This window comes from Anneissia japonica, unplaced genomic scaffold, assembly GCF_011630105.1.
Source record: "Anneissia japonica isolate Jap-2015-1 unplaced genomic scaffold, ASM1163010v1 scaffold172582_len1462937_cov174, whole genome shotgun sequence".
Classification (NCBI taxonomy): domain Eukaryota; kingdom Metazoa; phylum Echinodermata; class Crinoidea; order Comatulida; family Comatulidae; genus Anneissia; species Anneissia japonica.
The window spans coordinates 684,023-698,625 of NW_022725666.1; the positions used below are offsets into that span (position 1 = coordinate 684,023).

A 14,603-nucleotide genomic window follows, 5' to 3' on the forward strand; every position below is an offset into this window, starting at 1 on the left:
TTTTTTTTTTAGATTCATTATTAAGTACTTTGTCCATCACCTAGTGTAAAATGCACTGTAGTTAGTAATAAGGCGCAATCTTATTGCTCTCATTCCAAACGTTTGTCATGCGTACTTTTGGATTGCTTTATCAACCAGACAGAAACAGTGACCTGAGTTTTTAAAGATGTACTGTCCCTTAAAAATGACTAAAATCATAAAAAATTATTTTTAAATTAACTTGCTTATTTTGCAGTAACATACAAATTATTAACTTGAGCATAGAAATTATTAAATTAAAATAATGTGTTCCCCGATTTTTTAACCCTGGATAATTAAAATAAAGATAATAAAACACTTCCAGTGACTGGAAGTGTTTCGGCCGAAAATGATGATTTTTATGGGAAAGCATTTTTAAATACACTAATTTCTATGTTCAAATTGATCATTTTTATCTTACTTCAAAATGGGCAAGTAAATTTCAAAGATTTTTATGATTTTTTTTGTTTTTGTTTTCAAGGGACAGTAAATCTTTAAGGTTTAAGTTGTGTTCCTAATGTTGTACTACTACTACTACATTAAAAAATGTGTTACATAATAAAAAGAACAACACCAACATCGAAACTTCATTCAAATAACATTATTATAAATATGATAAAACTGTTATTAATGGGCAGTAGTGGATTATTTTTGCATAATTTATTGCTGATGTATTGAGCGATTGTAAACAGAGAGGGCGCAAATTTGAATTCGCGCATGGCCGGCCGGATGCTCTTTCCACGGAAAAGTATGGCAGAAATCGAAACGTATGTAAAGCGTGCAGCGGAACAGGTATGTATATTTTGAGGCCAAAAGACTTTATTAATCGTTTAAATTGTTCAAAGTTTATCATGTACTTTTATTGATTGAACTTACTTAGTTGCATACAATATTTACAAAACTCGATTTCCTAGGCCGCCTACGAGTCCCGAGGCGAGGCCGGTCGCGACTGACTTGTGGTAGGTACGGTAGGCTAGATCACCTAGGCCTAAACCAAAACCTAGAATAAAGTCGCGGCCACCTAAAGAAATGATGCAATCAAATAGGTGTTTTGCATCAGTTTGTTTATACATGTTGGACTCGAATAGCAATATGTTGTCGCACAACAATAGACCCCTTGCAATGTTTACATGGACCTGGCTGAAACGCTGGCAGCGCCCTAACTAACTGGAGGCAGAAAGACTATCTTAATAGAATACACGGTCTGGGTTATATTTATTTTTGTTGTGCCAAAAATATGATGAAAATCACATGACATATTTACATATGTTATGAATTGACAACAAAAATAAAAAGTGAAGAAACTTTATTTTTTCTATTTTTATTCAATTTTCAAACTCATTTCATCGGATGTTGCCATGTGCGAGCGCGCTAGGCCAAGAAAGTGCAAGAGTGTTGCAACATCGCCTCCGCAGGTTTGAAGGGCCTCGAATAGGCCTGTGAATTTTCAATTTACCCCTCGGTAAGGCTAGGCTAAATTTGACGAACGTTTTGAGGTATTCGTTAATAAATGGAATAATTACTCGGAAAGTAATCATTACAACAATATTTGGTAGACATTATGATATTTGCTTTAAAGTAATATTGAGGCAGTCAAATGGATTGAATATATTCTGAAAATACATTTTTCTTTGCTTCTAACTCATAGGCTGACCTTTTGCACTATGTTACTTTCAGCGTCCGTCAGATACAGATTTTTGAATATTTAAAAACTGGTGGATAAAAGGGTGTAACCGCCCTTTTTTACACCTTTTTCCCCCAGTTTTCAAATATTCAAAAATCTGTATCTCTTAGAAAAATCAGTGCTACAACATATCAAAAATGTTTTTTTCCTCTAGATCTGACTTTAAAGGTAGGAGAATAATTCATAACTTGCAGCATCATTGTCCTGAATTGCGTATGGGCGTGGTCCGTGACTACCTAACAGCCATAAAGAGGCGCTTCTTGGTAGATACATATTCACATCATTCCGCAACAAATTTCACAACAAAGGGACCACCCAACTATTTTAACCTACTTTCTTGAATAACCGAGTTGGTTTGGGGCCGAGTTGGTTTTGGGCTGAAGTGTTGTCTGGGGCCGATTTGGTTTTGGGCCAAAGTGACCAGCATTCAAACATCGTATACTGACTTAGCCCTGTTAACTCAGCCATAAATCAATTCAGATTTCAAAATTCTAGTCAGTCCCTTCAGTACTACTGTATAGGCAATACAGTACAAAAAAAAATAAATATTGATGGCCAATTTGATCTGGGACCAAGTTTGCATGGGGGCCGAATTAGCACAGCGCCAAGGGGTGGAGGCTAAATGAACTTGTGACCAGTCAATAATTTTAAGATATTTAAATTCATCAGTTTTTGTAATGATATTGATGCCGAAATTTTAATGATTGTAACTACAGTATCAATAAATGAATGTCTATCTGAATTTGATAATTATTTGGATTGATGGTTTTTACAGGAAGTTGAAATCAAGCGACTGAAAGTTGCAATCGAAAAATTGAAAAATGGGGACTTCTCCGATGTTCAGCCATCTGGTGAAAGTGAAAAGCTTCAAATAGAAAACCAAAAACTGAAATATAGAGAGGAGCATTTACTTAAGGTATATTTCAGTTTCATTTCAAAAGTTTAAGAATTATTTTCTAACTAAATTACTTTTGCTTTTACATGCTTTCATGAAAGTTGTTTATTCTCGTTCTAATAATTAAATATGATGTTGTTGGCCTACACACATCATTTCTACCATGATTTAAAATATATTGTTTAAAATAATAATAACAAATAATAATACTAAAAATTTGTTTTGCACCGGTAAACATTGAAAAGACGCTTACGGCTCATTGACACAGTAGTGCAGTTGAAAGCTTAGCCATGCTTAAATCAAATTTGTTTAATTTATTTAATCATTAACTTTAAAAAACTTAATCAATGTGGGTGTCAAGATTTTCAAATGGTCGACTGCCTCTGATAATGAAAAACATCATCACTGTCAGGTGCATGCAGTTAGGCAGCATGTAAGCATTGGGCTTTCTATTATTACAGCTGCACAGTGAGTGAACAACAGGGAGAATCGGGCCTACACTGGTGGTACGACTGTTTCTAAGAAATTTGGGCTTAAAAAAATTCAGCGTAGGTTTCTGCCTGTTATGATTTATTGTACTGTTTGAGCCTATTTAAAAATGTATATATTTTAATGCTTTTATTCAAGAGTATCGCTGCAGAGGAGGCTCGAAGTAAGTCGTACATGACCAATATCCATGGATGTCTTGTGAACATTTTTGCAACAGCTATCAACAAGGCCTACCCACAGCTTGAGGGCCCACCAGTAGCTGTCACGCCAGGCAAGAATGGGGACTACCAGTGTAATAGCTCTATGGCTATGTCAGGGGTAAGGTTTTCTTCAAACTTCTTCTTCAACCCAGCATTTAATGTTTGATCAGATTTTGCCTGAAGCCCTGTCTAGACTATCAAATTGTATTGGACAAAAACATGTGGCATGCATAAGTATGGTCATTATGACATCACATCATGACCATATATAGGCACATCTTGACTATATATAGGCACATCTTGACTATATATGGGCACATCATGACCATATATAGGCACATCGTGACCATATAGGCACATCATGATTATATATGGGCATACCGTTTTTTGTCAAAGAAAATTTGATAATCTGGGCAGACCTTCAAGCTCTGTAGCCATCAAGTGTTCTGTAGCCATCAAGTGTCTTTGGATTTTCTTTTATATGATCTACCCATATATGGGCATGATGGTGTCATTGTCATTTTTTTAATTTCCAGATGCTGAAATCCATTGGTGTTAAAAGTTCTCCAAGGGATATTGCTCAGGAGATTGTGAAGGGAATTCCCCCTAATGACATCATTGAAAAGGTATAAAAATCAAAAACTATTCTTTAAATATTTTCCTTTAAATTAAGATTAAGCCCATTCGTAGTTTGTATCCATGCCTGTATCAAGCTGAATCAACATAAACAAACATACATCATAAGTTTGTCAATTGACCTTTGACCGGGCATGCGTAGTCCAAACTATGAATTGGCTTATTATTTTCCACCTTTGATGATGTTTTCTTATACTGTTGATAAAATTTAAAAAGACGGAAGTTGCTGGACCAGGTTTCATCAACATCAATATCAGGAGGAGCTTCATCAGCCCCCTTATTTCTGAGATATTAACCGATGGGGTCAAGCCCCCAGCAGTAGGCTGGAAGAAGAGGGTCTGCTTGGATATGTCATCACCGAACATCGCCAAGGAGATGCACGTTGGTCACTTGAGGTCAACTATTATTGGTGAAAGTCTGTCACGTCTTCTAGAATTTGTAGGTAAGTACTGAAATTATTTATAATTATTCAGTTCATTATTATTATTATTATTAATGTTTAAGTCCGAATCATACAGCATGTGTGACAGATTTTAGGTCGTCATGAGATTATTAAAGGGACACATTTTTGCTGCGTGTATATTGCACATACCTGTCTGGCGTGAGCTGTGTGTCGTTCGACCCTGATTGAACACAAAATCTTAAAAATCTATGGTCAGATTTTTGTAGCAAAATTATAATATTATATGCAAATTCAAAGGTCACTGATTTATATCATATTTTAATGCATTTAAATACAAAGGTCACAACGTTTTGAAGATTAATCATCTTGGTGATTGGGGCACGCAGTTCGGTATGCTGATCGCGCATCTACAAGATATGTTCCCGAACTACCGTAACGAGTCTCCCCCACTCCAAGATCTGCAAGCTTTCTACAAGGTGAGTCGTACAGTGTCGTCATTCCCAACGCAATTCCTGTAATGAATAGAATATGAGGCCTGCCATCCCAAAAACCCGCATCAGTGCAAAAAATGGAAAATTGACTTTTTAACATATTTCTCGACATTGCAAACTTTAAATCGATGGTTCATTTACTGGAATCGAATTACTATTGCCTAAGTTATTGAGTAAAAGTATTACAGCTTCTCTGTACTAAAGTATACAATACCGGCACATTCTTGCGCTAATTACACAGTTTAACATCTAGTGACAGTATGGTGGTTTTGGGATGGCAAACCTCATATAGTGATAAGAAAAATAGGAAACATCATAAGTTTGACTCCAGAGGGCAGTATTGCCCTTATCATTTCATAATCTTGCTGTTTATTGACTCATGATGTAATCTATTTCAATGAAATTTAAATTTTCTGTATTTGTTGGATTTTAGGAATCTAAGAAAAGATTTGATGATGATGCAGACTTCAAGAAAAGAGCATATGAATGTGTTGTGAAGCTGCAGTCGAAAGATCCGAATTATATCAAAGCATGGAACTTGATATGTGACATCTCAAGACAAGGTAATTTACCCATTCTGTTGGACAATAACAATACTTTATACACATCGAGCTATTAAACAACTAGAGTGCTGACAAGGTGACGAACCAATGTTGAGTTGTGTATGTGTACCATCCAAGATGACCACCGTAGGAAAGCGCCACCTTTAGGCTCGGTATACATATTATAATCTTATATAAGCCCTCTGACTAGCTATTATTTCATTAATCATTATTATTAATAATATTAATAAATTATTAAACTATCGTAGCCAAAAATTCTCCCAAGTGGAGTATCTTATTTAAAAATATAGTAGTGAGTACTGAACATTGAGATCGTATACATTACACCCACACACCAAAATGTTCGAGTGTCAACATACAGGGAACTTAGTTGTACTCAACTTTCATGTGTATATTGAGGGCGCCATTGAAAAACCTTGATGCTTTAGGCGAATTTTGATTGGCTGAATCTACGGCAGCCATCTTGGATGTGTACCCTCACACAGCTTTGCATATTTCGAACATCAAATACATTGCAGTTAGCGCTCTAGTATTCTTATTATACCTCTATGTTTATACATCACATCAACACTTCGTAACATACCCCCCTCTATCAACAGTGTTTAAGTTTCAGATTTTATTGGCGCTCACCTTTTCAACAGTGTTTCATAACATATCTCCTCAACAATACCCATAGAGCTATTAAACAACTAGAGTGCTGACAAGATGGGGGAGCAATGCAGAGTCTGTCTCTTATACACATCTAGATGTGTATAAGAGACAGCATCTTGACTATATATGGGCACATTGTGACCATATAGGCACATCATGACCATATAGGCACATCATGACTTTATATGGGCGTACAGTTTTTTGTCAAAGAAAATTTGATAATCTGGGCAGACCTTCAAGCTCTGTGGCCATCAAGTGTCTTTTCTCTTTTCTTTTATATGATCTACCCATATATGGGCATGATGGTGTCATTGTCATTTTTTTAATTTCCAGATGCTGAAATCCATTGGTGTTAAAAGTTCTCCAAGGGATATTGCTCAGGAGATTGTGAAGGGAATTCCCCCTAATGACATCATTGAAAAGGTATAAAAATCAAAAACTATTCTTTAAATATTTTCCTTTAAATTAAGATTAAGCCCATTCGTAGTTTGAATATCCATGCCTGTATCAAGATGAATCAACATATTAAGAACTTTTTGTGTGGTAAAGAATACAAAATTGCTTGACAACCAATGCGCGCTCGTTTTGACGCGCTACTGTGATTTCACGAACTAACACAATCTACTTCGATTGTGTTAGTTCGTGATGTGAGCGACGATTTGATGATGATTTTGTTGAATTAATTTAAAGCTCTGTCGACACTCAGATTTGGTTTTGACAAAAAAACTGTTTTATGCCCATATATAATCATGACGTGCCTATACAGTGTATGGTCATGATGTGCCTATATATGGTCATGATGTGATGTCATCATGACCATATTTAGGCATGTCACATGTCTTTGTCAGATAACGTTTTGATAGCTCTGTCCACACTATCAAAGTTTCTTTGACAAAAAACTGTTGTATGCCCATATATGGTCATGGTGTGCCCATATATAGTCATGATGTGCCTATATATGGTCATGATGTGCCTATATATGGTCATGATGTGCCTATATATGGTCATGATGTGCCTATATATGGTCATGATGTGCCTATGTATGGTCATGATGTGCCTATATATGGTCATGATGTGCCCCTATATATGGTCATGATGTGCCTATATATGGTCATGATGTGACTATATATGGTCATGATGTGCCTCTATATGGTCATGAAGTGCCTATATATGGTTATGATGTGCCTATATATGGTCATAATGTGATGTCATCATGACCATATTTAAATTACCTTGCTGCATTATACTGATGAGCATTAGGACTGCAATTGAAATCTCGTTGTTGGGATTTTTTCTTTTCCTGTTTCTGTCTCTAAAATGCATGGCATTTCTAAATTACAGACAAAAGGTACTAAATCTATTATAACAACAGTGTATCTATAACATAACCCCTCTACCAGATTTCACAACAATGAATTGAAGATAAATAAATACCAGGCAACAATTCTTGTACCAGTCCGTACTATTCATGTACAAGAAGATAATAATATACCACTCCATTAAGACTTGACAATTGAAGATATAGACATGATAACAATGGGCCTTCTTGTATACCGTAACAAAAGCCCTTAAAGAAATATATTTGCTATTTGCAGTCATTCTAAACAATGGAAATCGATACTGAAAGTGTAACTTATGCTATACAATATACCAACATTTTTTGAGTCCATGTTGAGTTAAGAATAAATATATTCCAGACAAAGTAAATAATCACAAATATATAAATAGCTCTCTAAATTTACCTGCATTGCAGAACATGTAAGCTATCAGAAGATTGAAATTTTTAATTTATTGAAATTTTATATGATTTTAATACTTTTCTGAAGTTTGAAGCTCAATGGCATATATAAGGAAGGTGTTTGGGGAATGGGGATGCACCACCACCTTGGAAATAGTGTGTTCACAAATTGAAAAACTTGCTCAATTAGTTGAAAGTCATCATGTCAATACTTTGAGATATGCCACTGATCAAGATAATACAGAGGCGGATCCAGAGATGTTCGAAAAAGAGGGGTGGGAGCACCGAAAGGGGAAGATCAATAGACGACACTACCTTAGGGGGTCTGTGGACATTCCCCGAAAATAACCATCAATTTAAAAATACATTTATTTTCTTCCATTTGCAGTCAAATAACAGAGATCATTAAAAACATTGGGTTTATGAAACAAAATAAAAAGGAAGATAGGTTTATGAAACAAAATAAAAAGGAAGATGGCACTACTAGACAGTAACAATGACGCATTGAATATAAATCAAGACAATTGAACGTTCTCTACCCATCCCCTAAGCAATAGCAACATTTTACAAAGACCATGCCAACCATGACCACACAATAACCACAATTTATCAGTGAGACAATGGTTGCTGCAGCGAGAACATTTAACCGTGAGAACAGTTGGCAGAGTAGGAATCTTTTGGTTTCGGTCTATATAGCTTTTGTCTGTATTTATTTCTTACTACCTGTGTACCTCTGTACATTCCCATGAACTAGAGGTATATTATTTTGTTTTTTATCAGTAATCAAATTGGTTAGGAGAATTTTACCAATTTGATATCTTTTTAGAGCTGATTTAGCATACTCGGGTACAAAATATCCCATTTTCAAAATTACAAATCGTGTGCATGCTCGGTACGTAGATGTTCTTCACTAGATTTCTAATGACATTGCCATGTGTATTTCTCGATCCAATTTTAGTAACAGGCCATCATAATAATACATGGATAGGATAATTAATTACTATCCTTATATTCGTAATAATTCAATGATAGATACAAAGAACTCGGTTAGGAATCATTGGGCTTATTCGACTGGTTCATTTCGTTGACCATAATTTTTTTGTTCAGTATTATTTTCATTCGACTGGTTCGTAAAATGGACTTCGTTGACAACGAAAATTAACGTCAACCAGAGTGCGTTAATCAGCGTTAAGTTATCCACATGACCAAAACAAACATGGCCGATTGGTCAGTTTACCAACAACATTTCCATTAATATAATTTAGATAAAATTTCAGAAAATAAAATTTATAACATTTACCCACAGAATAATTTTTTATGCTAAATCAGTTCTAAACTTTGGTAAACTTCTTTCAATAATGTGAAATTGATGCTAAATAAAAGTCTTAAATGTAATTAAAATGATTTTGATTGTTATTATAAACATACTTAGTACAGAAAATATGTAAAGTGATTTCAAGGTGGTATTTTTTTTTCTTCTAGAGTTTGAAAAAATTTATGCCCGGCTTGATATCAAGAATTTAATTCCTCGGGGTGAATCCTTCTACCAGGATCGTATGAAAGATGTTGTCACAGAATTGGAAGAAAAGGGTATTAAACACATTTATTTATTTTAAATTGATCTGTCAAATAATTGATTGAATGTTGAATTTGACTGATTGCTTGAGTTTTATTATTAATTTATTTAAATTGATTTATTTGATGGATAAATTTTATAGCTTGATTGATTGCTTGGGGGATTAAATTGATGGATTTTATTTTATTTAGTTAATTTATTGTGTAGTGAGTGATGTATTTGATTTGACCAATTTGTTTAATTTCTTGATTTATTTAATTGATTAATTGATTGATTTGATTGTTTGATGGATTTAAATGACTTTTTTGATTGATTTAAATGATTGATTTGATTGGTTCATTGATTTGAATGACTAATTTTATTGATTTGATTGGTTGATTGATTTAAGTGATTTACTGGATTGATTTGATTGGTTCATTGATTTAAATAACTTATTTGATTGGTTAATTTTGGTTGACTTGGTTGTTTGATTAGATATTGATTGATTTATTGATTAGCAATTTAATCTTTTCAAATTAAAAATACAAATACCATAAATATAATGATAATATTGACAATTTCATATGTTTACTATAGGTATGCTTGAAGAGGACGATGGCAGAAAGGTGATGTTTGCACCTGGCGCACCAATCCCTCTGACAATCGTTAAATCTGACGGTGGGTTTACCTACGACACGTCAGATATGACAGCTATCAAACATCGTTTAGATGATGAGTCTGGTGAATGGCTTCTGTACGTGGTTGATGCAGGACAGGTAATTTCTTTAGCTTAGTTAATAATTAGATATTTTGCTAACAATCCTAGGTATCAGGTATTTTTTCTTATGAGATTCTTTTGCCCATATATTGAGCATCACGTAACTCAATTCCATAATTGGCAAGTTCTGTACTTATTTTTAAATTAAATTCTAAATTAGTGAAATAAGTTATAAAGTTCAAAGCTGCATAGTATACAAGTCTTTTGTAATCCGTATCTCTTGCCGATAACCATTAGTTGCTAGAAAAGCATTCTAAACATTGCATCTGTCATCTCCTTTTACACTATATCATTAATATAGAATTAATTTTAGATGCTAATTAACCAATATACTAGTTAATATGGTTTCTTTTTTTTTTACAGGGCGTACACTTCCAGTGTTTATTTGCTTGTGCCAAAAAAGCTGGGTTCCTGAATCCAAAGAACATTCGTTGCGAGCACATAGCATTCGGAGTTGTTCTTGGAGAAGATAAGTAAGTTGAAAAGCTGCATTCCCACTAATTTCAGTAGCGTATCTAGGGGAGAGGGCACGACCCCAAAAGAGTGTGCGTTGCCCCCACTGGAAATTTCCCAAGCAAAAAATGACGATCTAGTAGATAAAAAAATATCAACTTGTTTTGCCAGCCAGCACCTCCTCCTCACTTGGTCATCAAGCACTTTAAACTTGTTTAAAATGAAATTATCAGCCTAATTTTTAGTCTCTAAATATGCTGTCTCTTATACACATCTAGATGTGTATAAGAGACAGGAGTCGTACCGCTCTTCACACTTGCATATTGAACCGATATTGACTTCTCTTAGTCTTTCGAAAGTGTACTTGATACCCTATTCTATTAACTCAATATGATTATTGGATGACCTTGGTCGAGTCGTACCGCTCTTCACACTTGGATAATGAATCAATATTGACTTCCTTTAGTCTTTTCGAAGTGTACTTGATACCGTTTTATCTTAACTCAAAATGATTAGTGGATCTATTGACCTTTATTTTTGCTTTCGTACATATCAGAAAGAAGTTTAAAACTCGTTCAGGTGACACGGTTCGATTGGCGGACTTACTCGATGAAGGAATTAGAAGATCACGAGAAAAACTTATGGAAAGAGGGCGTGACAAGGTGATTATTGTGCCAAAGTTGTTTTTATGTTATATATTTAATTTTTTTATTCTAAGACCACTTTTTTTATAACTTTGCATTATCATTCAGTTTATTGTTAATTAAAACTATGCTATAATTATTGCTTCTCTAAATCTTATAATATTTAAAGTCTTATTACAGGTCTTCCTCTGGTTGAGACGCCCTCAAATTAAAGAACACTTTCCTGTGGTCCCAAATTTAAAAAAGTCTGTTAACTTTCTTATTTTAATTAGAGACCAAACCTGCTAAATACCATGGAAACTCCGGCCCCATAAGTTTTCGTTAATTGGAGGCAGACCTGTATTCTATAAATCATTGTTATCACAATAGACCATTCCATTCCCAACTTTTGAGAATTGTTTGCTAAGTTCCCACAAACAACAGTGTTGCGCACTAAGCATGTGTGATTGTGCACTTAATTCTGGCTCTATTTTTATTAGTCAGTTTGATTGATTGATTATTTGATGGGTTGATTGATTGATTTATTGATTGATTTATTGTTTGATGGGTTGATTGATTGATTTTATTTATTGTTTGATGGGTCCATTGATTGATTTATCGTTTGATTGGTTGATTGATTGATTTATTGATTGATTTATTGTTTGATGGGTTGATTGATTGATTTGATTTATTGTTTGATGGGTCCATTGATTGATTTATCGTTTGATTGGTTGATTGATTTATTTTTTGATTGATTTATTGTTTGATGGGTTGATTGATTGATTTTATTTATTGTTTGATGGGTCCATTGATTGATTTATCGTTTGATTGGTTGATTGATTTATTTTTTGATTGATTTATTATTTGATGGGTTGATTGATTGATTTTATTTATTGTTTGATGGGTCCATTGATTGATTTATCGTTTGATTGGTTGATTGATTTATTTTTTGATTGATTTATTGTTTGATGGGTTGATTGACTGATTTGTTGATTTATTGTTTGACTTATTGATTGATTGATTTATTGTTTGATGAGTCCATTAATTGATTTATTGTTTGATTGATTTATTGTTTGATTGATTGATTTATTGTTTAATAGGTTGATTGATAGATTCATTGATTTATTGTTTAATTGATTTATTAATTTATTGATTAATTGATAGGTTAATTAATTGATTGATGTATTGTTTGATGGGTGGATTGGTTCATTTATTGATTGATTTATTGTTTTGATGGGTTCATTGATTGATTTATTGTTTGATAGGTTGATTGATTGATTTATTATTTGATGGGTTGATTGATTGATTTATGGATTTATTGTTTGATTGATTGATTGATTTATTGATTGATTTATTAATTGATTTAATGTTTGATGGGTCCATTGATTGATTGAAAGATAGATTGGCAATCAATTTTTTTCTCTAGGTGTTGACAGCTAAGGAGATGAAGGCTGCGGAAGAAGCCATTGCCTATGGATGCATCAAGTATGCTGACCTCTCACACAATCGGGTCAATGATTATGTCTTTTCATTTGATAAGGTATTTGTTAATGCAACTTTAAATTGTTAAAAAAAATACTTTATTATTATTAGGCCAAAAAAATATTGTAGATAAAATGATTTATTTTCTTTTCAAATGTTAGACGTCATTTGATAAGGCATTCCTTAGCGCAACTTTAAATTTGTTTAGAAAATGTTATTACTGTTAGGCCAAAGAAATTATTGTAAATAAAATAATTAATTTTTTTTATTTTAGATGTCAGACGTCATTTGATAAAGTATTCCTTAATGTAACTTTAAATTATTTGAAAAACTGTGTTATAATTAGACCCAAAATATTATTGTAGATAAAATAATTTATTTTCTTTTCAGATGTTAGACGACAAAGGAAATACCGCTGTGTACCTGCTGTATGCATACACTCGAATCAAGTAAGTTACAAGTAATTTTTAATCATGCTTTAATATATGTAAAAACTACAAATGCATTTGCTTCATATTCTAAATTAAGTTCAGGTTATTTGTCATATATTCTAATGTACTAATAATACGTGACCTTGTTTTCAATCATGTTTTTAAGTGCTTTTATGTGAAGTGTCCACTTGGAATTGTTTATGAGTGTGCTACTACCTCATTATATTATCTTTATGTCTCTGGGCAAATATTTTTGTATCTATGTTGACTCTATTTCCCAAACGCCAAGTTCCTGTTAGATTAAAATACATTGATTTAGAGTAGCTACAATGCAAAATTGAACGTAAACATTTGCTAAACGAACCAGAAAAATGATATGAAGCACATAGCCGGGTCTCAGTAAGGCCAATAAAAAAAAATATTAGTTGCTTGTCCTCCTTGCGCATCCATTTTCTCTGCCTCACAATTTTTTTTTTTATTTCCTTCATTTTTACGAAATGTATGAAAATCTGGGTAACTGCATTGTTGGACATTTTTTAAGGACGTCTCTCACTTGATTGACCCCAGGAGTTTCAAAACTTTCACACTCCCGTGAGCAAGCAAAAATCTGTTCAGACATCGGCATCGGTTCCTTTCTCGATCATTCATGGTTGGGGATACATATGGTATGAATCATGTCTAGTGCTTCTTTTGTTTGCTTTCAATGTGTCTACTTGGTAAAAAGGGAGAAAGTAGTAGCTGTTTTCCATCAACCATCTTGGATTTGCCATCTCGGAATCATAAAAAAAAAAAATGCCCTTATTCTTCCTTTTTTGCAAAATACAAGGAACAAGAAACTACTTTTTTTTTTAGCTTTGTCTGATATGTTGTTGTTAAGTCTGACATTTTTTTTTCTATCATTCAATAAGGTTATTTTTTAATGTAAATTACTTTGTTTGTTTCATTGTTGTATTAAAATATTTTGTGCAAATTATTGAAGTAATTTCATACCTTTTGGAATTAATACAATTTTTATCTTCCTTTTTTATGAACGATTATTAGTGTTAGTATTTTGTATTTTTTTTATATATATATATATATATATATTTTAATAATTGTATGTTTGGGGCTTTTATGTGTTTATTGAATGAATGACATCCATCAGTGAGAATGAATTAAATTTCAACAAGGACCATAAATACAGCTTTACATCATTATCAGTAATAAGAGTATTAGTGTCATTCTGAAAAAGTAGAATTGTCTATGTTTACATTTGGTATGTTATAGAACATCATTTCGTCTTTATCATTTGAGTATGAATTTATTTTTAAATTATTACAACAATTATATTTAAAATGAAATTATCAGCCTAATTTTTAGTCTCTAAATATGTTACACAAAACAAGTCCAATAGTATACTGTACATACAGCTTTGTCTCATCAGTACCTTTATTTGAAATTAATACAATTTTTATCTTCCTTTTTATGAACGATTATTAATGTTATTGTTACTATTTAATTTTATATATATATA

General features: G+C 33.1%; 1 protein-coding gene across 1 annotated transcript in view; it reads left to right on the top strand.

Annotated features, from left to right (window-relative positions):
• The first annotated feature begins 701 nt into the window (after positions 1 to 701).
• The window catches only part of LOC117112813 (arginine--tRNA ligase, cytoplasmic-like), a 17,149-nt gene continuing 3,247 nt past the window's right edge, over positions 702 to 14,603 (top strand). The window contains exons 1-13 of the mRNA XM_033255992.1: positions 702 to 810; positions 2,478 to 2,618; positions 3,225 to 3,404; positions 3,823 to 3,912; positions 4,139 to 4,364; positions 4,665 to 4,801; positions 5,250 to 5,379; positions 9,251 to 9,358; positions 9,921 to 10,099; positions 10,465 to 10,574; positions 11,111 to 11,216; positions 12,604 to 12,717; positions 13,050 to 13,108. Of these exons, the coding sequence (XP_033111883.1) occupies positions 736 to 810; positions 2,478 to 2,618; positions 3,225 to 3,404; positions 3,823 to 3,912; positions 4,139 to 4,364; positions 4,665 to 4,801; positions 5,250 to 5,379; positions 9,251 to 9,358; positions 9,921 to 10,099; positions 10,465 to 10,574; positions 11,111 to 11,216; positions 12,604 to 12,717; positions 13,050 to 13,108 (1,655 nt within the window). The 5' untranslated portion in view covers positions 702 to 735. The remainder of the gene's footprint in view (positions 811 to 2,477; positions 2,619 to 3,224; positions 3,405 to 3,822; positions 3,913 to 4,138; positions 4,365 to 4,664; positions 4,802 to 5,249; positions 5,380 to 9,250; positions 9,359 to 9,920; positions 10,100 to 10,464; positions 10,575 to 11,110; positions 11,217 to 12,603; positions 12,718 to 13,049; positions 13,109 to 14,603) is intronic.